Source organism: Epinephelus moara, chromosome 6 (genome assembly GCF_006386435.1).
Source record: "Epinephelus moara isolate mb chromosome 6, YSFRI_EMoa_1.0, whole genome shotgun sequence".
Taxonomy (NCBI): Eukaryota; Metazoa; Chordata; class Actinopteri; order Perciformes; family Serranidae; genus Epinephelus; species Epinephelus moara.
Window position 1 is genome coordinate 10,003,914 of NC_065511.1, and position 26,025 is coordinate 10,029,938.

The 26,025-nt window shown below is 42.4% G+C and overlaps 1 protein-coding gene and 1 long non-coding RNA gene across 4 annotated transcripts in view; one reads left to right on the plus strand and one right to left on the minus strand.

The window, feature by feature from the left end:
• The window catches only part of LOC126391718 (intermembrane lipid transfer protein VPS13B-like), a 347,897-nt gene that overhangs the window by 89,562 nt on the left and 232,310 nt on the right, over positions 1 to 26,025 (minus strand). For all 3 annotated transcript variants that reach the window (XM_050046621.1, XM_050046623.1, XM_050046622.1), the window contains exons 34-37: positions 24,969 to 25,112; positions 7,219 to 7,560; positions 6,006 to 6,420; positions 5,569 to 5,706 (exon numbers count right to left, since the gene is read on the minus strand). In XM_050046621.1, coding sequence (XP_049902578.1) covers positions 5,569 to 5,706; positions 6,006 to 6,420; positions 7,219 to 7,560; positions 24,969 to 25,112 — 1,039 coding nt within the window. The remainder of the gene's footprint in view (positions 1 to 5,568; positions 5,707 to 6,005; positions 6,421 to 7,218; positions 7,561 to 24,968; positions 25,113 to 26,025) is intronic.
• LOC126391733 (uncharacterized) lies at positions 7,483 to 23,914 on the plus strand. The gene is made up of 3 exons (XR_007570113.1): positions 7,483 to 7,582; positions 22,755 to 23,017; positions 23,722 to 23,914. It is a non-coding gene; the product is annotated as an uncharacterized LOC126391733 (long non-coding RNA).

Sequence of the window (26,025 nt, forward strand, 5' to 3'; positions counted from 1 at the left end):
AACGATCTGCTGCCGTAGACAACTGTATGACAACAACACCCCAGCGTTTTTAATATTTCCTCTAGGGATGTTACCACACAGAGTAAAAGGGGAAATGATGGTGTGAAACAGCAGAGGCACTTTGTCAACCCGCTGAGTTACTGTCATTAGCATCAAGCTAGCAAACAATGTTAAACTGCAGAGGCTACCAGCTTCATTTGAAACAGACTACATTATAGACGGTCCATTGTTTATTAATCCCTCTGTGCTTTATATATTTACTTTTTATCCGCTCCCGTTGCCTTGATAAAGTTAATGCATCGTGCCTTCATTTTAAACTCAACACTTCCTGAATTTGTTTCAAATTAAAAGCCCCTTATAACCTCGGCTGAGAGAATTCCTCCATTTTCTAAATAGGCTTTTATTGTGAAACATTTATAGGAGCTTGGTTGTGGAGGATACAGTAGCTTGTATGTTTATGTACGGTACTTCAAATGTAGCTCCTGCCATCTGCTGACGCTTTTTAGGTGACTACAACAACATTTGGACAGACACAGTGACTCAGATGATAGTAAAAGTAATAAAAATAGGACAAGAATAACCCGATGACATCACACACGCCGTGAAAGACGACCGGAGATAGTTGGTGAGTACCATCGTGTAGTGTATCGTGTCTGTCGGCCAAGTCACGGCACGATTTTATGAATCCACTATCGTGTAATGTGACATAGTGACTTTCAGAACAGGCAGAAAAGTTGTGTAGTGTGTACCAGGCATAATGCAAGTCCTGAGTCTGACCTGTCTGTCAACGAGTCCTCTTCCATCTATTGAGTCGTGGGGATTTTACTGACGATCCTGCGTAATGTTTTAGACTCCACCGTAGACAATGGCAGCATTTCTCCTACCACGTAGCTAGCCACAAGCTTCATGGCTTCTTTCGGGCTGATAGGTTTAACGTTATCTCCGTTATTAGAACCAAAAGACAGTCGTTGCTGTTTTGGAGCTGAAGGACCAGCGTTCTAAAAGTAACGGAAGTAACTGATTGCTTGTTTGAAAATGTACTCAAGTATTTGATTACTCAAACAGCAAACTAATGCGTTAGGTTACTTGTTACTGCAAAAAGTAATGAAAGTACTCTAGGGTTAGGGTTAGTTACTTTGTAACGCGTTATACCCAACTCTGATCATAATGCATCTCATTAAATGACTTGAGGCATATAACATACTGCACTTGAGCTAACTGATATGCTTCTAAATGTATGCAATACTTAAGGTATTGACAGACCGGTCAAAGGAAAATATCTGTTACTTTACTTTTTCAAATGACAGCATGATAGAGTGTATCTGAATTAGTTAATTTAAGTTGTGTGAAGTCAGAAACAACTGGACGCTGGAAAAGAAAGGGACCACAGCATCTGTACAGCTTCTCCCTGGCTGTATTCAGCAGCCCATGGAGCACATTTTTACTGCAGTGGAGCAATGCCAAAAGATGAATCTAATAAAATCACATCACAGCATTATATGGCCTCAAGTGGAGTACATCTGTCATTTTCCTACGTTTGGTTGTTTCACTGGGGCTGGAAAGGGAGTGTGTGTGAGACAGCCTCAACAGTGGTGTTCAGTGTGGTTTCACTGTCCAGGCAAAGATGGCATAAAATGAGGAAAGTAAAACCCTCACGGCAGAAAAAAAATCCCCCCAAAAACAAAAAAACTTTTTACAAGCCATAACAGACTTGTTCATTTTACAGACTGATGTGCAAAATCCTGCATTTATGGATTAAGATGTAACACAGCACTATGACAAAGACTTGTCTCAACCATACACACTGCTGCACCTCTTTAACACTGTAAAGTGAAGAACTGAGAATACAATCTTATGTAACACTGCTTCCAAATGTGCCTGCTCTGCTTTAGGAGGGCAAGGAAAGACTGCAGAGATTTTTTTAAATTAAAGGGAGGAAATATCAATTATTGAGAGAGTGGTGGCACTTTCATCGCCAAGCAGGGTGAGTCAAAAGAGGGCTTTTCCAGCGGTGACATTCTCACACTAGTGTTTTTATTGGGAAAACCTTGGCTTTAGCCTTAAGACTAACGGCTATTTAAAGCTGGAGACCGTCAGTGGAAGGCCTGTGCAAGGAGCAGGCATCAAGCCTAGAGGTTGAGAGGTGGTGTTGGTGTTCGCATACCTTTAAAGAACAGGACTTAATGTGAACAGGCTGGGGGGAATCATAGACTGGCCCTTCTCAGGTGTCAGCCTCTATTAGTGCTGGAGAAAGTGGGAGATCAAGGTCTGACAGAGGCACGTACACACACATATATATCTCTGCAAAGTGGTGGGGCAGATCAAATATGCTTATTACCCAGGTTACTGTGCCTTTTTGGCGAGGTCATGCATGACGCCGTCCCCACTTTGAACCTGGTGTTGGGTATATGTGTGTGTGTGCAACCACAAGGAACATTGTTTTCATTCCAACCCCACCTTTGATTTCTTTAGCTGACTTTTACGCTTGACTCTTGACAGCAGAAGGCCTGTGTCTGACACAGGTGGCAATGTGTCCAATTACACAGGGTCTGTATGTGAAGGGTATGTGTGTATGTCTGTGTTTGCAAGGGCTAGTCCTTTTTTTGGGAGGTATCTGTAGAATCCCACTGTCACAAAAAAAGCCTCATACCAAGTAAGGCCAGTGACACGCGCCTCAGATACCATCTGACTCGAATTAGAGTGGTTCTGGACGGTTCGGAGGGGCACAGGCTTGTATACAGTAACTGACAACATTTCTACGAACCCATAGCTTGACGGGAACCAGGGACACGGGAGAGTAATGGTTCCAATTTGTTCTAGCTAATCTATCACCTGTTGCTTCTCTCGTCTCCAAGTGGTAGCAGTTACATCTCTGGACTCACTCACTGACCCTCTCAAAGACTGGAGCTGAGTAGGAAAGATGAGAGAGGGAGCAGAGGAAAGTGTATATGCGTGTTGTGTGTTCACTGGTCAATCACTGCTCATACTGAAAAAAAACAACCCCATCTCAGCTTTTTATATGTATGTGTTTGCTGGTCAAGCCTTGAACCCTCCTGGTTTACAAATGTGGCTTCCTGTATGTATCCGTATTTGTAGTGTTTATATGTGTATGTGTGTGTGTGATGAGCGGCTGCTGAGTGAGGGTCAGTGCTGAAACACCATCCAGTTTATAGTACACATGTTACAAGTGTTTCCCACTCAGCATCCTTGGGAGGGCAGCTTTGATTGGTCTTGCAGAATAAATGCTGCTGAAATTGCGAGCATATTGCTGTAAACACACAGCAAGACGTGGCCTCACGGCGGTCTGCTCTCCGTTTGCGCCTCGTTGAAATAAATCAAATGTGAAGCACTGTCGAATCAAAGTAGAGCCGCCAGACATGATACACACGCATCGCAAAACACACACAGCGACAGACAGTTATAAAGACTTGCACATGCAAATAAACCATCTGTGAAAATACCATGGGACTGATAAATAAAATGCTGAATGCTCTTTTTCTTCCTAATCCTGTCTTCATCGATCCTCCCTTTGTTCTTCTTCGCATCTATTGTTTCATATTCAGATTAGAGAAATCCAAACAAATAAACTTGACTGACTGGAGGCATCAAACCATGTCTCACCAGGTGAAGACACTTATTAAACCTTGTTATGAATGATGCAGATGCTTCAGTTCAGACTGACAACAGGAATTACTGTTCCGCAAAGTCAGCATCACTGATTCTCCTGCTCTTTCTAACGTCTTCCTTTGCTCCTCCATTCCTGAAGAGGATAATAATCTTCACCAGAGAGTCATCTAACCAAACAACTCACAATTGTGTGCGTGTGCCTGTATGTGTGTATGACTGTGTGTGTGAAGGGGTGAGGGAGAACCAGTAGCATGTGTGGTCAATTCTAGATATTTCCAGCACAGCCTGACCTGGGGCAACCTCACACTGAGCCTGGATCCTGTCTGAGTCATTTGGGAGGGTGTTGTTTATATGTGTTGTGTGTGTGTGTGTGTGTGTGTGTGTGTGTGTAGAGAGAGAATGAATGTGAATGATTATGATTGAAGTTATCCCAGTGAGACAAGGATGGCTCTGCTCTTTACTAGTTCAAGGGAAACACCTGACTGTAATTGTAGGATGTCGACATCTGCGCTTCAACTGAACACTAGAATCAGATGTAACTGCAGCATAATGTAATCGAGGTATGACAGGCAATAACCCTGCTCAGTAAAACATCCTGTTAATAAGTCACATAAAGTTGTAAAATCAGCACTGAACATTATGCGGTTTTGAACAGATAAATATATCAAGTAAACCAAAATATATTCAAATTTCAAAAATAATACTGCATCTACTGCTGTTCTTCTTTCTTGCTCTTCTCGAAAGTGAGATTAGAAATCTGAACAGTACACACTCTATGCTGAAGGACAGTTTCTCCTTACTCATTACATTAACCTGCCTCTCCTGTATACAGAGAATTCCCATCAGACGGGAATCATATTTACCATATAAGCTCAAAACCTGACTGAAAAATGATGTAATTCATGCCTCATGGAAAGGTCATGCACGCTGTAATTTGACTGCTGGCGCCATCTGGAATGAGCAGAGGGGTAGATGGACATTGGTGCTTTGCGGCTCTATTGTGTGATTGCAGTGGTGTACAGAGAGCTGCATTGTGTGGTGTGATTCCAGGTGGACAGAGAAGCTGTGGGCTTTCCGCTGACAGCAGGAAGGGATGGGTGTGGGCGAGGGGGCTATACGCTTCCCCGAACCGTCATCAATAACACCTACAGTTCAGTCTAGAGTTCTTTTTTGTATACATGCAGTGTGTGTGTTCATGATTGTATGCATGTGGAAGAAAGACAGACTATATGTCAAGGTATGTCCATAGTTTTGTGTGTGTGTGTGTGTGTATGTGTGTGTGTGTGTGTGTGTGTGCATCTGCAGCATCTGGCCTACTGGGTTCAGGGAGCTGAACTCTGAAGGATGTCCTGCGCCTACACACACTCTCCATGAAACCCTCATAGGGATAACAAGGTTGCACACACTCATATGCTCAAAAGCCCACTCACACTTTTATTCATTGCTGTACTATTTGGGTAGGATGTCAGTCACACCCTTAGGTCAACAACCTTTGCTTAAAGCTGCTCATATGGATATCATATCAGCCTAAAAATAGACAACCAAACCCTGTGAAGAGCAAATCCACAGGAGCCTGACATTGCACATGTGTACACACTAAAATCCACAGGAGCTTGTATTCTTATGTTCACAGTGAGTATTAGTGGTATCAGTAGCCTACTGTAGGAAAAACTGCAAGGTCTTTCACACTGCTCATCATTTGCACACAGAGCATAAAAGTAGACTTTTGTGTTTGTGTCTGGTACAGTATGCTTTTGATCAGTGTGTATGCGTGTGCTCCTCTTGCTGCTTCACAGCAGTGGACATTTCCCCCGAAACGGGATTAAATGTGAGACGGATGCCTTAAAATAGTAAACGAGCATGTTAGCGTGAGTATAAAGACGTTGCATGCACTGAACAATGTGTTTTTTCTGTGTATGTGTGTGTGTGCGTGATCCCCACCGGGTCCATTGAGGAAATCTTTGATCTGGAGGCAGAGCAGAGGGGGAGGGATGCCCGTTTTACTGTCTACCTCTCCAGCTACTGTCTGCAGCCAAAACACATTGTAGTCCAGTGACTCTGGCAGAGTCTTTCCTGGGTCTGGATGAAAGATGAAGAAATTTAAAAAAAAAGAGAAAAAAAAGAGGAGAAAAGGAGCAAGGAGAAAGAGAACAGGAGAAAGAATTGGTGTCAATGTATTTAATAGATTTTATATTTACTGTTATGATAGTTTTCCTTTGTGGGTTTAATTGGCTGGCAGCCATGTTGCATTCCCTGTACTTTAAATAGGGCCTATATCTTTACAGAAGATCCAAATCCCACCCTTTCCACTTATAAGATCCTTTTGGTACATCTTCCCCACACAAACTTTGATAGTCTCCTCTCCTAATGTCTCTTACCTAGGCACTTGTAGTCAGAAGCTACTCCTCTTAAGGCCACGTCAAACACAGAAAGCTCCATCCTCTGCTTGCGGTGGTGGCAGCTGAGCAGAGCGGAAGGTTGCATCACCTGGATGTACAGGAGGGGTTCCAGCACCTGGTCGCCAGTCCCTCTTCTCCCTGGCTGCCTCACTATGGTCACACCCAGTGCTTGGCGGGCTGAGGAGCGGCTGGGAGTTGGCAGGCCACCCAGGGATAGCAGGCTGCCTTTCAGGAGAGGAGAGGCCGGCTGGGAGTTGTTGCTGTTGAGGATGTCCTCAGCTGTTAGGCCAGCAAGGGAATCCTGGGCAGCTGGAGCAGGGTCTGGAGTAGGGGAGGCCGAGGTCGGAGGAGACTCAGGCAGGATCTCAGGCTGGTTGAGGGCACTCTTTCCCATCTAAAGTAGAAGCAGAAAGCTCATTTAGTACAGTGTCAAGCCTCACTTTCCAAAAATTCACTATAATTATTTCAGGCATTGATTCAACAAGATTCTGGAAACATTACTAAGGTTTTGGTCCATCATAACTCGCCCGCATAATGCAGTTTACACAGATCCTGTTGATCCTATCTATATACATCCACTGTTTGGAGGAACTGGCTGTTCATAATAACACATTGTACCAAATAAAATGTCCACTCAATGTAGATGCAAGCAAACAGACCCTCTTATTACCAAGAGAACTGCAAAGTTCTAATTGCCTGTGACAACTATGTATTTGTTTTCCTTTTTTGCGTGGGACAGTGTTGAGCTGGTGCCCAGAAGTCTTTCACTTTCATATCAGCCAGATCACATTACCAGTGACTAAGTGTAAAGAGCAGCTTTTGAATATACATCATACATTTAAAGTCTTGAGTCAGCTAGATGGGCAGTGACAGACTGAACGGAATAGACTAACTGTACTGTGCAAATCCATACTACAGTGAAAAACACGTCATTATGTTGGATTAAATTCAGTTAAATGAATTTGGACTATATGAAATTACTCTCGTAAACCACATAAGGTAAGTCCAAATTTAAAAGTTGATTTTAAATTATGTAATATTGATCTTTTGTACATGTACACCACTACAATCCTCACATAAATGACACATATTGCTTTTGTGCATGGTATGAAAAATTATACACACATGGACCACTGACAAATCCAAGAACTGAGTCATGAGAGAGCCTCCATGTCACAGGCTTTTTGTTTACCTTATCCCCTGGCTCCTTCTTCTCAGGTGTGCTGGGGGTGTCCGACGATGAGGGAAGGGCCTTTGGGGGACTGGAGCAAGCGTAGGTCATGACAGACATCCTGCTAGCTGTGAGAAAGATGTCGAAAGGGATGAAGTTAAGGTTCTTGGTGATGGTGGACTTGTGGGAGGGCCTAGCGATGCAGTGGTGGCTGGCCCCGCTTTGCTGCTCTATTTGGACAATGCGAATGTGAGCACTGTCACTGCCGAAGCCGCTGTCCTGCCCAGTCCCACTGTGACGTGATGAGGAGTCGACGCCTGCCGCAGGATCTCGACTGCCATGCTTCTTCTCGTATCGACGCACCTGTACACAAAAACAGAGAAAGGTAAGGCTGCATTCATACTGATGCTGATTTTTTAAGCCTTGAAGTCTACTGGAAATGGCTTCACTATAAAAACTGCTATACTTTTCCTGCCTTTATTGTCACAGATGAGTTTTCTTGCTATAAAAGCCAACAGTGATTCTCAAGAACAATAATGAAATTAAAAAAGAAGGTAAAAATGTACAACTTGTACCAAATGTTTGCACTGTATTGTATTCTACAGTAAGTAGTGGCTATAGCTGCAATGATTAGTCAACTATCCAACTGGTAAATCAGCAGAAAATTAATCCATATCTATTTTGATAATTGAATGGTCGTTTTATGATTATTTGAGCAAAAAAGCAAAACATTTGAAGGTTTCATGCTTCTTAAATGTGAGAATTTGATGCTTTTCTTTGTCAAACTTACATAGCGTTGGGTTTTTTGACTGTTAATGGAATAAAACATACCATTTGAAGAAGTCACCTTGGGCTCTGAGAAATAGGGTAGTGCAGGAATAAGTCCTAAAACCCTGAAGTGAGTTATTAGCACTCCCGGGCCCCTCATGTTGAAGAGAATGGATTTTGTTTAAGGGGTTTTTGGTTAGATGCCTAAAATAAGGTCTGTGATTAACACAAGCTTAACAGACCTTCATGTTTTATTCAACAACATAAAATACATCAGTACATACCCAACTTATGAATTTTAAAACTTATATGTGTTGGTTGCTAAAGGCGGCTGCTAACAAGTGGCTAAATGAGACTACAGAAAGTCATCATGCCAAATACAGCTTTAGGTCTCCTTGTGGTGGTGATGTTAAGTCATGCAATAATTTTTATTTTCTGAGGTTTTATTGACAAAACAATTATTCAAGAAAATTATCGGCAGATTAATCCATAATAAAAATAGTCCTTAGTTGCAGCCCTGGTAGTGGCTAAAGCAGTTTGCACACATCTGTTCTGTTTTGATTTCTCTTTTTTTTGTCTAAACCAACTACCACAACATTAAAGCTGAACCAGGAGAACATGATGCATCCTCTGACCTCCGTTACCAAATGATCTCAGTGAAGGACCTCAATCACAATGCCCCACACCCACACAAAAACACACAAAAACACACACACACACACACACACACACACACACACACACACACACACACACACAGTTACACAGGCAGCTGCTACCTGTGTAACTCCACAAACACCCTAAAACATGTGCAACAGCTTGATAAATGTGACTTAAAACATGAGATTTCAATTTGCATTAAAACAAACTGTATTATCTCAAACCAAACCAAGATGCTGTGTTAGAATTGCAGAGATGGATCAGACCATCAAATAAAAATGGATGAGAGCATTTTTTTTTTTTTTTTTTGCAAAGTTTGTTTCTTGTTTGGATCCTGACTTTACAAGGGGACACAAACCAAATAACTCGCTTGATTGAAACCATGGACAAATTGACCAAAGGAGGAGAGCATCGTATAGCCACAGAGACATTAAAGGCATGCTCTGGGACTTTTTCTGCGGTCTTAAAATCATTTTGCACTTCTTGCAATATTGGAAATGCCTTTTAAGAAGGGCCTCACCCGGCAAATCACATCGTTTCGTGTAGTGACTGTGGTATTGTGTCTAAAGCAGCCGAGATTTTATACTTGGCTCCAAGTAATGGATGTCGGGAGAGTTCCAGCCGTTGTGGCAATAAAAAGCTTTCAGTGACAGATGATATAAATCAATGTGAGTAGGTTGCTGGGCTTCAAGCGACAATGAAAACAGGCATCTTTATTCTGCTACCAAAGCATGCCATCTTCAAAACTATAAAGAAGCCGCCACTGGTTCCCAGGGGACATGAACGAGACAAATATATAAAACTAAACACTACCTATCAAATGATAAATAACTCAACATATTTATGTAGAACTGACACGTGTGGGGAAAAACAAGCTGGGACAAACAGAAGCATTTACTTTTCAAAAATTTCCCAAGTGCATAAAAAAATATTTTGTAGATGCTGAGAAGAAACACTTGAAACCATTCCCACAAAAGCACTCCCTTCTCTCTCATACAGCGGAACTTAGAGCATCAGAAACTGAAAATACAGAAAAAGAGAAGGGCACATGTAAAAATGTAAGACCGTTTCAGTTCATTCAACCACTAAGTCATATAAATTAAGCACTCTAATCGCTGCCGGGTTGTCAGGTGCATCATGAAGAGACTTGGGCCTATTATCATTTCCAATAACACATGCAACACTGTCACCCCATTATTAAGGCCTTTTTCATTCATATCAATGGGTACAACATCAGTTTCAGTAAGCTACTGTTGTCTTTTGAAACATGATGGTAACAAATAGAAAACAGAGAAGACACACAGAAAGAGAGTTTTCAAAAGACTCAAGGTATGTCCCATCCTATCCCACCCTCGTCTGCTTCAACCTGCACATGGTTGCTATTACAGCATGTACTCTCAGCTGCCCCCTCTCGCTCAATCTACATCGCTCCCTCCCACCCACTCCATGAGAATTTTAAATGTATATTATTGCTGTGGCGGAGATAGTGTTTCAAGACCTCCAGGCAAATACTAAACCCACTGGCAGCACATTAGACAGAATACTTGACTTATTAGATATTTCCTATTCTAAACAGTGTCATCAAAGGCTAAGAACAAGAGCCATATAAAACGCCGCGGCATGCCTGCCCGCCTGCCTGTTCTGTTCTGTTCGTCCAGGCTCATGTGTGGGGCTTCTATAGGATCGGCCCTGCCAGATCCCTCTCCTTTCCCTGGCCTAATGAGGACAGGATGTGTGCACTTCTTTTCTGTAGAAATGTAAGATTTTCCAAGCAATGGGGAGGGGAGAGAAGGCAGAAAAAGGGCCTCGACTTGTCTCCATGTGTGTTGTGTTAAGCGGGTGAAACTTGTATTGAGGTAAGGAGGTATTTGAAAAGGTATTCAGCAGAGGCAAAAAACGTCCACTCCAAAGAGCGCCCCACGTTGGAAGGGACAAATAAGCTGCACGGCAGCTGGGAATGAGCAAGCGCCAGTAGAAACTGCCAGATACTCTTTACGCTTCTCTGTCTCTCTTCCCAAGCTTAGGCAGTACACATGCATTTACAATTACAGCAAATACCCCGTCTTCTCTTTAACCACCACTACTAAGAGAGTGCCCCCTAAGCAAATTCTTGGTCTATATTTAGATGTGCTTACAAGTGGAATAACGGATAATGGGGAACACAATTGGGGGCGTAGAGGAAAAGAGACAATGAGAAAACATACCACAGCACACAGTTGTTCATATAGTTTGAATCAATGCGTGCAATCTGTGCATTTACAAACATGCACACATAAACACACATGAAGTCAGTTGCTTTCCCAGAGTTTGATCTCAGCTATACTTTTATAGCACTTAACTGGATTCTTTCCTGTGTTTCTGGGCTCAGTTGTATTATCCATATTTTGCTAATTCACTGAAAAAGAAAACAGGTATACACAGAAAACATAAACCTATGACTCTGTAGTCTATATGCTTTAACCTTTCGCCAATTTATTCATTGACAGAAGGCAATAAATTCAGAACACAAACATGCACCGGAGCTGCAGGCCTGTTCCCAGCTGAAATCCCCTTTTCCAACCATTACTTTCTATTATATTATATAATGGCTGCACTGAAGCGCTGTTTCCAGATCCCAATACAATCTTTCTCTGGACTTAGTTGATCACGATCATGCAACTACGCACACACACAAACCCTCCCCAACCCCCACCGGCCAATCATGAGGTCATCCCCTCAGAGTCTCTAGGCAGAACATTCTGGAAAATGGAGGATAATCCCCAAAGTGTGAAACCATGAGTCTCCCAAGTGCCAATCATATCAGAGTGCATCTGTACGACTTCTGACTCCTATTTCTGTCAGTGTAACTCAGAACAGCTTGGCTAGAGGAAGGCTAATATGCGGAAGCAAATGTCACATCATCCAAATGCCACCCGTTTACAGTGTTGGCTGGCTAGCTGAATATGACAACATAACTTTTACATCTGAATACCACATATGCAGTTGATTGTTTCCAGATGAATGAAAAGTAGGTTGCAATTCAGGTTCAGAGATCAGGGAATATGAAAATGTGGATGTTTTTAGATGGTAGAGAAGTCGACAGGAAAGACTATAATAAATAACGCCAAAGTAACAAAGGTGACTATTATTCCTTTCAAAAGGGTCCATTTAACAGCCACATAGCCTCAGTGAAGCCTGAAGCCAGTCCAGTTATATAATAAAAACTTCAAGGGTGCCCAAGTTAGCTTCAGGGACACAAAAAGCACCCAAAAAAGGGGGGCAAAAAAGCACTGAAAAAGACATAAATATATGTTCACTATATTTTAAGGATAACATAAAAACATGTTATAAAATTAAAAAAAAACACCCTGCTTTTAGCCTGCTTGTAGTACAAATGAATAAACTTAACTGAAAGTACAAAATGCAACTAAAAACACATGACAGTTAACGATGATGACAACGGGACATCAATGCTAAATAAGTTTAATGTCTCTTGATGACATAATCAAAGTACTGGTGAATGGAAAGGTTGATTGAGTGACTTCACTAGGAAGTGACAACAGGGCTAATAGCGGGAGAAGGTCAAGGCAGCGGTATAAAAAGAACCTGAACATTAGTGTTGAGTGAAAAAGGTCAGCCACTTGACATCATTAGAGAATTACAGTTGGTAAAGAAAACCTTGAAGTATGCGGGGACAGAGTTGTCACGGAGAGCCAGAAACAGATTACAGACACACTTCTTAACCATATCATGTTGTCTTCCAAAAAAAACAAAAGAAAAAGTTACTGCACATGTACTATATTTCCACTTCTGGCTGTCACCTCTCAGGCTTTTCAATCATAGCAATATACATGCTTATTTATTAACTTTAACAGACATGACTGTGGAGATAAAACAAGCTGCAATTAGTAGCACTTTTCTACCTAAATGAAACCAGTGGCAGGCGGTTTCAGTAGTCATAGTAGTCAGGTGAGGTCATCTTAGGAACTGAGCTGCTTTGCATGCACTTCGTGTTGAAAATTGTATAATGTTTATCACAGTTTTCCCATGTTCTCTTGTAACCACAGTAGAATTCCCATTGAAAAACGTGGAAGTCATATTACTTAATCTTGCTGACAGAACTATTCAGTTGTGCTACTTGCTTAGCGGACGCCTGCATGGAAATTAACTTCTGTATCTTGACTACATCACAGTTTACAGGTTAGGCCCCTGCTGTGCTACCCGCTATTGTTTACCAGAGCCATAAAGCTGATAGCAGGCCTCTGTGCTTTTGTGCTGATGGAAGAAAACCTCAATGCGGCAATACCTCATTTTAATCAAAAATAATAACAACAATACTTAACCAAATGCCATAAAGACCGCAATTCATTCTCTCATTTTCTTGAGGAAAACAGAGGGGGGAAGACATTTATAACATGAAGTCACCGCTCTTTGTACGCCATAACAGCAGTCACAAAGCAAAAAAGGGCATCAAAGGCAGTCATTTAATACATTCAACTTTGTTTCAATAACAAAGGCAACCTGCTATGCACTTCAACTGAACCACAACAAAGAAGCAATGGAAGGTCACGACCCCAGAGCTTGCAAATGGATGCCGAGTGCTTCAGAGTGACTGTCAACTGTATTTTAAACACAGAGTACTCCAAAGCTCTGGGCGCCGAGTGGGGCCATTTTAACAAGCTCCCTCCACCCAGTAATGCTGGTGGGTGGGTTTACTCCTCCAGGATTTAACAGCATGAGAGACAGTATCCTTTTCGTTCTCTCTTCCCAAAATCCAGGCCCCTAAGCACCCTAACCTCTCCTCAGCCCCTCAATCTGTGCTTTGGATAGAATTAAAGAAATAACACTGCGAGAATATTTTGCTTACCATGTCAGACACTCTCTTGTTCCCCTGATGCCATGTGACATACAGGGGGGAAAGCAAACATCCGTGTGACAGTAATAATTTACGCATGTTGACATTCCTAAAGCGCTGGGTCAGTTGGAACACTTTCCATCCGGAAAGACCTACTGGAGGAGAAGTGAGGAGAGGCGAGGACTGAGTATGACACGGCTGGTCTAAATAGAGGAACGCCTGTGAAACACCTAACTGGAAAAAACAAAGGAGAGATGAACAGACAAGAAAACATGAAGACAGAGATGATGTTCTTCTGTTTTCAGCTGCTTTATGGCTTGGAAAAGCCCTGGCTCAAAAACAAAGATGCAATATGATAAAGGCTGGAGAATGAAAAGAAAAATTGTGAAAAGAGTGAGTTAATATGGTCCATCTGGGGAACTACAGTATGCTGCTCAACAAAAACCTGGCTCTGGGAGATGTGGCGGCCAAAGCCTCTGTTTTATAATTGATTGAACTTCAAAACCAATTCTCTCCTACCCCTGCACATGACATTAGTTTGCTTACAAATAGAATGCGGATTGCCTTTGCTTAGTGCAGCAGGGCTGGATCCAGAGCTCTGACATTCAGCAGGCTGCAGTGTTGTGCTCGACACGTTGAGTTAAAGGCCTTCCCAGTACGACTCCAGGCCCTCAGAGGAGCTCGCCAAACCCACCATGCCCCGCTCGTAAGCTTTGGCAATCAAGAATGATTTAAAAGGTCTGACAGACACCACCCTTAAAGTTCAACAGGAGACTTATTGCTTCAGTCATCCTCAACAGATCCACCAATCTTAACCAAAACCCCGATTCAGATCCACCAATCAAATCCAATGCTTGGGTTAGGGGTGATTGTGAGGACATGCAGGAATTACCCCGTATCGCTACAATAACACTGACTGTTTGTATAAGCAGGATGCAATGTATTTGTATTAGTCAGTAAAGAAAGTGTTCAAAAATGCCAGAAGACCATTTGTAGATTAACACCACGAGTGTGTTAATGAAAACAAACAAATGGGGAAAGTGGCTCAACTGTCATGATGTAAGTATTCAGAAATGATATACAGGCTTTCTCTGCTCATCCGACATAATCTGTTGGCTGGAATTGGATGCTGCTGCATGGACTTTATCACCAAATGCTTCCATCATTAATGATAAACAAGATATCAGCCATATGGTAAACAAAGCAGGGACAGCAAAGACACTGACTTTTTATGATAAAGTTATCACGGGGCTAAAGCTAGATGGAGAACTTGGCAGAACAAATGTGGCTGATAAATGGATGAATGGCTTTTGTAAATGCAATACAAAAACATCTATATCAACTCCTTGTCTTACATCCCTAGACAACTGCAACCAGACTCCTAACATTTTATTTGGTAACTGATTAAATTAAGATGAAGGCCAGATGTGGAGAGAAAGGTGAGAAGAGAAGACACGCTACAACAAAAGTAAAAGTGAATGAGAGACCGAGGCAAGCTTGGGTCTGTCTTAATTGCTGTTCCTGGTCTCCATAGCAGCAGTCATCATTAAACTTTCTCCTCTCTTTTTTCCATGGGAGTGGAGTACAGAGCAACTGTCTCTCATTAGCTGTCACTGTCCCTAATATTCAGGCTCCAGTATTTACACATGCCATGAGTCCCTGAGTGAGGACCGCTTGATGGTAACGTTTGTGTCTGAAAATTGCGGGTGTGAAGTTGTCAGTCTGTGGGTAAGCTACTGTGAGTAATCCTGCGTGTGAGTAAATATGTAATCTCTCTGAAGGTCTGCATGTTTTAGAGTATCATTTGTATCTGCAATTTGACTTAAAATGTCTGTTAATTGTGTGTATTGTCCATATCAAGAAACAGTTCTAAGAGCACTGACCCAGTGTGATTCCTTTTTCATTTCATCACTGTTTATATTTAGTGGGTAAAGTGAAGTGTGGCAACGCACCACAATTCACAAGCACGCACACAGTGAAAACACTCTCGGTACAACAGAGAGCTATGCAGCAGAGCAATCATCAGGTTTCAGCTTGGCCCTCAAGATCACTCATCCAAGCTTTCAACTTAACATCATTAGCTTTGGCATTATGTTTTCAACAAACAAACAACAAAAGAGACTTCAAACTGCATTGTCTTCAGCATGGGCTCGGCGGTTCACGAAAGCAGACGTCTGAGAGACTTCAAAAAGCAGCGGAGATGCCTTTCATTAGGTCATAAAGTGTTCCTCTGAAGCGTCTCCCTGCGCTGCCTGGCGGCCATGTCTGTATTCTCTGCTTTAGTAACAAGGTCACGGGGAAACAGCAACAGCAGAGAAACAACGGTGACCTGAGGTGAGACGACAGGGTTGAGGAGGGTAGATGAGCCCCAGGTGGTCTGCTGAGCACTGTGAGCGATGCTGCTGTGATCAGCCCACTCACTGGGGAGTCAGCACACACATTCACGGTTGCAAAAGGACATACTTGCAACCACACACTAGTTTGTATACGCATTCAGAAATAAGGGTGCGTGCGCGCGCACACACACACACACACACACACACACACACACACACACACACACACACACACACACAGCTGTGCACACAAAGATACGTGCATAAGATTGCATACAAATTCAAAGAGCAGCGTGAAGACAGGAACAATCCTGGCTCGCTGTCTATTTACAGAGCTGAAATTAGAAGAGGAGGATTGAAGTAATCTTCCTTTAATTTCTCTCTGGATGTGCTCCCAGGGCTGAGTGAGACAAAGGCTCTGATGTACTGTATGTTAGGTTCTCAAAGGAGAATGATGCAAGACCCCCTGTCCCCTCATCTGAGTTAGCGAGGAGGGCCTTGATAAGGGGGGAAAGAGGACATGGCTAGAGGACACCTCCAAAAAAGACCCAAGTTAAAATCCATTTAAAAAAAGTTAAGATACATTGGCTGAATGAGACAAGCACAGGTCAAGAGGACATTGTGGAAGGAGGAACAATTTCAGGTGTTAAAGACCTGATCACTAGGCTGCACTGGTGGGATTCAGAAGCAGAGTTCAACATGGGAAGAACACCTGTAATACATTAAACTGCAAAACTAAGTCATCACCACACACATGCGTTTTTCTGTTCTGGCTTGAGTACTGGCAATTCAAAAATACTGCAACTCAAATGAACACATTATCAAGAATGGATGTTTAGCTTGTGGACTGTTCCAACTGTTGGAATATGCGAGGTGCATGCAATGATTCATCTTTGTCATGCACATCTGAACCACTGGAGCAGCTCCAAACAGACAAACTGAAACAGGTGAGGTATAAAATCAAGCCCACCTCTTGATCATCCAAAACATCTGAGCTATGTTTTGGAGTTGGGCCTCAAGTGGCTACATGGCACCTATCCGTGCATATCTATCATTGCCTAGATTTCATTCGGGTTTACATGCCTCTCTCGGGTTTCAGTCACAAGTCGTAAGTACAAAGACATCCTTCATTTCACACATACATTCATAGATAGCACTGGAAGTATACATAGAATTATGTTTCGTTCTTTAAGCATGTACTGACATGTCCAACTGATTTCACAGTTAGGGCTGCAATAATGTCTTTAAACATATATCTGCATATATATGCAGCATCTGTAGGAAACACGATTTTAGTACTTGGAGTGTTCTGGTTTCCGTTGTCTGAGTAGTATGACCAATCATGTTTGAGCAGGCTTCGGTTGCCTGCAGGTGAATAGTCTGTCTGGAGAGCAAAAAAGGCAGAAGTCATTGGGCAAAATGCAACCTCGTAACCCATCAGCTATTATCTCATGATGATTTAACTTTTCATTAGCTTTTTTCTATGCAGATCTTTTTATAGGGATTAGCCAAAATGTTGTCTGGACCTGTCTCATGTTGCTAATCCAACTGTAAAAGCCTAAAAAACAGGGTCCGAACACTAGACCAAGCTAATCGAACTACAAACACTGACGGCGCATGTGGGAGGCCTGCATATCCACTGGCTACACTGGATCTCCCGAAATATTGGCTGTTGCTCCCAGAGATTATATGATAGCAGATGGGTTTCGAGATTTCAACAACGACATGTTCCATTTTTGACTCATGTCTTGAGTATAATAACCAATTGTCTGGTCTATAGACTGTCAATAATAGTGAAAAACACCCACCACAATATTGCAGAGCCCTCAAAGAGCTTGTTTTGTTCAGTCAACGATCAAAAAAATCAGTTTACAATAACAAAACAGACAATGCAGCCAATATTCATATTTAAGAAGCTCGAAAAACAACTTAAACAATTAAACAGTTATCAAAATTGCTGTTGATTATTACATTATTTTACCCTCATGACCTGGAACACATATTAGCATAGAAACATGGAAAAAAAGAGAATGTGCCTGCACCCATGGAAAATCTTTCACTAGCCTGGAATGTTGTGTGAATTTTTAGGGTTTAATTTTAGGATAAATATTTAGTTTAAAGAAAGCAGTCCAAGAGGAACTCAGTAGTACTCCAGTCAACTGCAAGACTTGCAGACATTTGTATAGTCAAATGCAAACATTTGCATCCACATACATGTGTATATGCACATGCAAACCCACACATGCTATAGCATACATACACACACTTTTACTACACCATCCAAGTTACAGAGCGAGAACCCAATACTCTCCATCACCTGTTATTCTAGGTGGAATCTTGCTTATACAGGTGTTAGGAGAAAAAAAAAGAGTTTCCTCTTTTCACCTCTTCAGACTAAAATTCTGGGCTTTTTCACTGAACAAAGTCTACCATGGTGTGTACATATGTGTCTGCACTAGTTGGCCTGGTGTGCCCTGCTTTTACTGGTCCCCTGGGTGTGTGACCCGATTTCCCTTACAGGCAGAGAGAGAGGGCACTCCTGACTCCTCCTCACCTGAGTCGACACCCGATCCCAGGGTTCACGGTGGGGGCCCACTGCCTCTCCTCAAAGGCGGCGTTTGTTTCCCTGCTCTAATAGAATTCCAACCTCTGTGATTTTATCTGGAGTTTTCACGCCAATTTTGCCAAAACCGATTGAGGGGAGAGCAAATTCAGCTGCTACTGATCTCAAATAGATTGAGTTTCCAAGGGGCCAATTTAAGAATGTGCCACGGTTATGCTTTGAGAAGAAGGTGGGCTGGGATGCGGGGGCTGAACCGGCAAGGTGAGTTGTTATGACTGGCTGTCAATTAGCAGTTGATTCACACAGGAGGGTCAGTGAGACATGAACAAAAAAAAAAAAAAAAAAAAAGATAAGTTTTCATAACAAAAGGAGGGCAGCGAGATGAACACTATGAAAATATGTATGTTTAAGATAAGCTGAGACAACGACGCTTACTTAACAGATGTAAGTCAGCCAAAATGGAAAAGGAGATGGCTGTGCAGGGAGCCTTATTTATTATTACTCTCAGCAGCAACAGGGCGAAGGAAAATAGTGCTAAGCAGGATGGGAAGAGGTCAGGGTGAAAGGGATCTGGCCCTCGGAGAGGGTTAATAGCCAGGTTGACTGGTTAAGGGCTGACCTCTGAGGAACGTCAGCTCCCACATTTACAGACAAATACTTTGGACAGAGCCAGGAATCAAAGCAAACACAAAATTCAGACTCTCTCTTTCTCACTGTGTCATGTCTCATCTCCGTGGATTTCTCCCTTTTCCTTCTTGTTCCCTCTTGCATTCTCTGTCATTTGGCCATCATCTCTCAAGCTGTCTCCACTCTCTTACTGTCTGCTCTGTTCCCTTTCCATGCTTTGGATTTTCACTCTCATCTGATGTCTCCCTATTTCTGTTGGCCAGAAGAGCACATAAAAGCTCCTCTGACACCTCACTGTCCTGGAAGGATCGGAGGTCGAGAGAGAGACTTTAGTTCTCAAAGCTCAACAGCTACGAGACAATATGAAACACTCATCACAAAGAGGAGCGGTCTTGGAAATGGTTTACTTTAAACATACACAGACAAGGATCCAGCCCCAGGTCGCTCAGTGAGCCAAGCTTGTCAACAACACCATGGCTTAGATAAGCCGTGTTTTTGACATTCAGCTAATACTCCTACATGAACAAGAGCTAAATTGTTATACAACAGGGCAGGATAGGTCACCGAGCTTCCATTCTCCCACAGTGTAACACTTAGTAGCATTTGGAGTGAAGACTGAAGTGCAGAAAGGTCTTCACTTATTTCATAGTTTTTATTATTCTATTTATCTGAAAGCAAGCAAGTTAGTTTAGGGAAATTTGAGATGTCTTTTCTGACTGTTGATCTATGTCACAGTTTAGCCTTTTGATCAAAAGACAAATACAACAGTGTAAAGCTTTGACACTTCATCATCTTCTAAATTAGACTACCATAAAATCTATGAAACAATAATACCAAAAAAAAAAAAAAAAAAAACCCTTACTGTACAAACGCATGCAACTGTAGTTGAGAGTGGTTGTGTGGGCGATGTCGAAAAAACATGCATCTGTAAAACACTGCCTCCTCCCCACTAATAACCTCAAACTGCTGTCCAAACCCACTGACAAACCAAACCAGCTACCGACCGGCGAGCTCGTGCCTACTGTAAATTCACTTCTCACAGCGGTTCGTCTTGGCTGCCGATCTGCTCCGCTGTCTATAGTGCTGCATTAGTCCAGCTTTGCGTGACAGACAGTGCAGCTTGTGTGCATCCTCAACGCAGGCGTTTAAGACTACACAGATGTAATAGTACAGTATTATCATAATCTACAGACTGTCAAATTCTATCTGTCTCCAGAGGAGGGACCCTCTCCACTGTCAGCCAGCTCACTACTTAACTAGCCAGCTCTGGAAGCACCAACACTTTTCCAACCAGGAGCTGTGCCAGTCCCACGAGGGAAAAACAGATGAATGAGAGAGGACGGGCAGCATGGAAAAGAGAGGAGAAGTGATAAAAAGTGGAATGAAGGAAGAGTTGGATGAAGGTTAAAAGATGCCAGAGACTGAGTAGGAAAGACAAAGTAGGTGGTAGATGGAGTTGCTCATAGCCTCACAATGCCAACTGATGTGGTAAATGATACAAAAAGGAAGGAAAGAAAAGAAAAGAGAGAAAAGAGGGAGAGAGGAAGAATAGAGATAAGGCAGGTAATGGGTGATTGGGAGGTTTTCCCCATGTGTGTCTACTAAAAACTGTAATTCAGAGGTTCCTGTGAGGCCTGATACCTTGTCCTGAACCTGGGTGCTGCCTTAGTGTGTGTTTGCGTGTGCACTGGCATCAGTGTGTGTGTGTGTGTGTGTAAGTGCATGAGTGTTGGAGGAAGTCTAAAGCCCTGTTTCCCATGCGTGTAATCATCCCAGGATGAGGTGGAGGATGAAGCCGAGCGGGACTTCCCCTGCACCAGAGGGTATTTTCCTCTCACACTGTGGTACAAGCACATGGCTGACCCGAGCTGCCTCTGCTTGTGTGTGTGTGTGTGTGTGTGTGTGTGTGTGTGTGAGAGAGAGAGACATACCAACTTGGGACGATGGAAGCAATTTTTAAAAATATTCTCTATTTTGGCTCTTAACCAGTTTGGGACATTACTAAAATACTTTGGGAGCTTGTCATTGTGGCAACTACATGACAACCAGACAGTGATGGCAACAACGAGAGGTTACACTATAAAATATGTTTTAAGGAATGGATGGCATGGATGTGGCAAATAAGAGAATGATATAGTGTGTGTGTGTGTGCGTGTGTGTGCGTGTGTGTGTGTGTGTGTGTGTGTGTGTGTGTGCATGCGTGCGCGTGCAGACACATGTGGAGGAAGAAGTGGTGGTTAAGAGACTAGAACGAGAAGCTGCTGGGAAGATGCAGATTTGCACACTTTCACACGAAGCCATTAACTTCTCTGTCGTTCTCTCTGAAGAACAAATAACGTCATAGCAGAGCTGACGCACAGAATGCAGACACACAAACAAACACACACAGGTCAGCTGCTCAGTCATAAAGTAGTATTATAGTATTGGCTCCCAAATAAAAGGCTGCTGCAGGCAGTTACCATGCAGAGAATGTGGGGACCATGTGTATGCATGTGCACATGTGTGTGTGTGAGGGTATACACTTCTGTGTTGCTGGGTGACAGTGCCGATGACAGAGCGGTGAGATAAGTCCCAGAAGCTGCTCTATCATCTATTCATAGCTCCCTGACTGTGGGACCTCCTGCTGCTGAAAGCTGCCTGATCTCAACCCAGCCTCACTTTATCATCATTAACATCAACCAAAAAATACAGAGATGAAGTCAAACTGTGACGGACCGTAGCTAATGCTGCGATAAACATCCTAATAATGCCTTGACTTATAGAGCAACAAATCTGCTTATGGACCGCTAAGAAATCATGGTGCATTTGCTTTGCATTTCAATCATGATTTAAGTGGAAACTGGTATGGGAACTGTGGACAACTGGCTACAATGCGCAATGACACAGAACACAGATTCTGAGAAAATAATCTTGGACAGCGTTGCTGTGTATGCATGAAAGGGTCATAATAAATGTGTGTATGTGTGTGGACAGATTCTCTCAAAGCACAGCTCAGTAACTAGAAATGACTGCAATCACACACAAGGCTCACACATATTGCCCACGCGCCTGGCTCGCCTCACCACTGCCAGGGAACCCAAAAGCCCCTACAAAACAAATTCATTAACCCAGACAATAAAACACAGCTGTGAGGGGCGAGGGGAACTGTTTGAAATCAGTGCCCGGGATTGTGGAGAATCTGTTCGAGGCAAACAGTGTGTTCTCAAAATGTCTAGGAAAAAAATAAATGGATAAAAAAAAAAGAGAGGAAAGGATTTGGAAATAAGAGAGAGTGAGCAGGGAGCGGTGTTTAATTTAAACTCTTGCAGGGGACAGTGCTGACTGTGAGAGCGGAGATGCTTTACTGAAGCACAACAACAAAAACAATTCCCCCGTACCAGATGCTTGAGATCCAGGACCTGTTTTTAATTGAATCCTTTGAACAGGTTGTATAAAGGAAGTACAAACAAAACTGTCAAATACTATAAATATCATTACGGAAGTTGGGTTTGAATTAAAAAAAAAAAAAGAAGAAGAAGAAGAAGACAGATACATGCACCAAATCCAGATTCTGGCATGGTGGAAACTGGCAATGGAAATACATCTGAACTTTATGATTACTATTTGTAATCTGTTAGCAGGGGGTGGAGAAGCATCTGTTTTATTCTATTCAGTTAGTCTTTTCTAACTCCATCAAAAGTCTTTACCTGTTCCAAACTCATATTCCAAACAATGTCAGGGCACATACTACTGATATTATTTGATGGTGGTGTGTCTAATGTGTTTGCAGGGGGTAGACAGGCTGCTGGCAGAGCAGACTGTGAGTGAAGAGAAGCAGCGCTCAGGAGCCAGGGTCTGAGCACGGAGAGTCATGGTGCTGTAGTTAAACCCACCACTAGAGGGCTCTGCAGCTTGTGGAATGAGCTTCTGAAGACATGAACACACCAGACCTGATCATGTCTTAGTCACACTGACCTCCCTTCTGCAGGTTCTGGGCCAAGCAGCCGGACAGATGCGGTGGCCAAAAGACTTACGACACTGAGATAGATGGAGGTACAAATGGTTTTACAGAGAGTGTCCAAAAAGCTAAAGCCAGAGCACATTTATTCAGAGTAACCTCCATGCTCTGCAGCTGCACAGAGGTGAAGACACACACTGACTGACCTCAGTGTTAATGATACTGTTACGCTCCATAATGGCACTACTATAAAACGGAATGAGTAAAGAACATGGTATAATGCACCTGAAATTAATATGGTATAATAAAAGTAAAAAGTGAAACAGTGAGAGTTCCCAACAACTGTGACCAAAAAGCCAATATTAAATGAAAGCAGAGGAATTTTCCCAAGCATATATACTTCATTTCTCAATAGTGGATGGATGATCATTATATTACATCACTCTGGACCTATGGGTCATTTCAATTTCACTTAATCCCACTGAAGGCAGCAATAACACAGCGGTTAGATGTGAATTTCTGAACAAAAAGTTGACTGTTCCCATCTTTGGATAAACTAGGAAACATGGCCGGGGGAAAAGAACATAACACTTTGCAGCTACTGTCACAGTGCCCTTGAGCAATTCCCTTAATCCCCAGCTCCTCCGGCTGGAGTTGCTCAGCACAAATGCACATAAAAAATGAAATCATAGAGGAAGGTTTTTTTGTGTATGTGAAGCTAGTTGTTGGTGGAAAAAATGCTCAGTTTACATTGCCTTAAAAAACATAAAGGTAACCACATTTTCTAATTTTAAAACAGTTGCCAATGGACCTCCCAGAATAGCTGCTTGCTGAACTTTCTCAACGTGCCATGAACCTGGATGAACCCTCTGCAGCCGTTAGCTGCCCCTCAACAGAATCAAGCCATGAATCATTACAAGTCAGGGGTGAGGGCTCCGAGATCACCTAAATCAGAACCAGATGCACAGCAGGCACCTCCTTAGGACTAACTGTATAAATAACTAAAAAAAAGAATAATAAAAGAAGTCAGCAAACTTCACACCATGTCTTCTCTCATAAGCTTCTATGATTGCAAAACTTCTTTTTTAATATTTAATTTTATGAAGTTGTTTTCCTTTCAACAGCCAAATCAGTGAATGTACTTTATATAAAATGATAGTAATGCTTGTAGTGGCTATATTCATTACTTCAGGACTATCAAGCATATCTGTAGTGGTAACAGAAAGAAAGAAAGAGCGATCACTGCACACCTATATCCTCCTAATGTGTGTGTGAGTGTGTCCCCCCCCGGAAGCCAACAACGTCACTTCACAGAAGCCCTTACAGGGTCTGAGTCATCTGACGCAGTCACTGCACGTCAGTACACACATCCTCCGGTAAAGAATCCTGAGTGGAGATAACAGTAAAATCACTCCGTCAACTAATTTCATCCCATTCCCCCTCTTCTTCTCTCCCCTGTCCCCTTCCCTCCTCTATGACTCCCATCCTCGCCACAGCTGGTAAATATTTTTATATTGTGTTCCATTAGAAAGTTTTATTAAGCGGTCAGACAGGGCAAATGGCGCCTGGGAGCTCCCTGTCCTGTAAACAATAGGAAGGGCCCTGAAAGCTGCAGCTGAGTGCAGCGCAGTAAACTAAGGTCACATTAGAGAAATGCCTTGCTCTGAGTGAGTAAATATTTAAATGTGTTAGATTCACCCAAAATAGTGAGGGGCGATGGTTAGGGGCACCGTATCAGGGAAACGGTCGTGATGTATTTTTGAGTGAAACTGGCGTAGCCCCATGCAGTGATTTGTAAATGGATGTATGTCACACTGTGGTACTTCAAGAAGATTAACAGCAAGGGAGAGGTGATCTGAGGGCCAAGATGTGATGTGTGAGCATGTAACTATAACTACTGTGGGGCCAGGCCTTACGACCTTATGTGTGTGTGTGAGAGTGATTCTGAGTACAACACGTATATATTATATACCTCTGACAAACTAAAGACTGAAGAAGTGGAAAGACATGCTGAGTTGAAAGATTGTTGTTGATAACAGCACATACCTCAGCACTTTTCTCAGGAGCCTCCATTCCCACCATGTTTTCTCTGAGAAGCTGCTGAAGGAGCTGCACCTGGGCAACGCTGAGGTAGAAATCCAGACTGCTGGTCACATTTACCTCCAGAGAGTGGCCACACACCACCACCTCCTAGAGAGATGAAGGAGATAGCACAGAGGGAAATGAAAAGAGGGGCGTGGGTGGAGAGAGCAGGAAAGACATATTCGATAACACATCAGGATTGTTTGTGACCTCATTCACCGCTTCTCTCTCTTTTTTTTTTAACTTTTATACTCTTGGTGTATTTACTTTCCGTGTCCCCTCTATCTTGCTCCCTTTAGCTCAGTTGTTCCCTCCTTCCCCTCTTCCATCTGTCCTCTCCAGGGTCCCACCCACAGCCAGCAGTTCAAACCTCAGCCTGGAGGCTACATCTAACAGGATATCACTCACTAACACTCTGGGTTGAACCACACACACACGGGCCAAACCTACAGTAACTACACACAATGGTATTTGGCAACTACTGTGTAAACATAATCTATTCAAACCCACTGTTTAAAAAACATAAAAAGGATTGTTAATATTTTATTCAGTATTGAACGAATCATCAAATATCACAATTTGTTTTTGCTTTCTCTCTTTTAGATATATAGAACATATTATATTGTATAATCATTATGATTATGATTATTACTGTTATTATTAGTAGTATAAGTAGTAGTAGTAGCACTTACATTAACACACAAGGTCATTACATCATAAGGTTACAATAATAGTTACTGAATATGTTGCCTGGATGAATGACAGTTTGGACTGTAGACTGAAGATGTAGAACATATACTGTAGATTATAATGAATACATTAATAATTGAATTAAGATAACTGTTACATTTATGTGGTTAGCATGCATGAATCTTTTAAAAGCACCTGGAGGTTAGTTAAAAATAAATATTAATACAATTATACAAATTGTTGTAATTCATCTACACTGCGTAGTTCAAAGTCCTGTTTGTGTTGTTATTGGCCCTGAGTCTCCATATCTCAGGGACTCAAACAATTCACA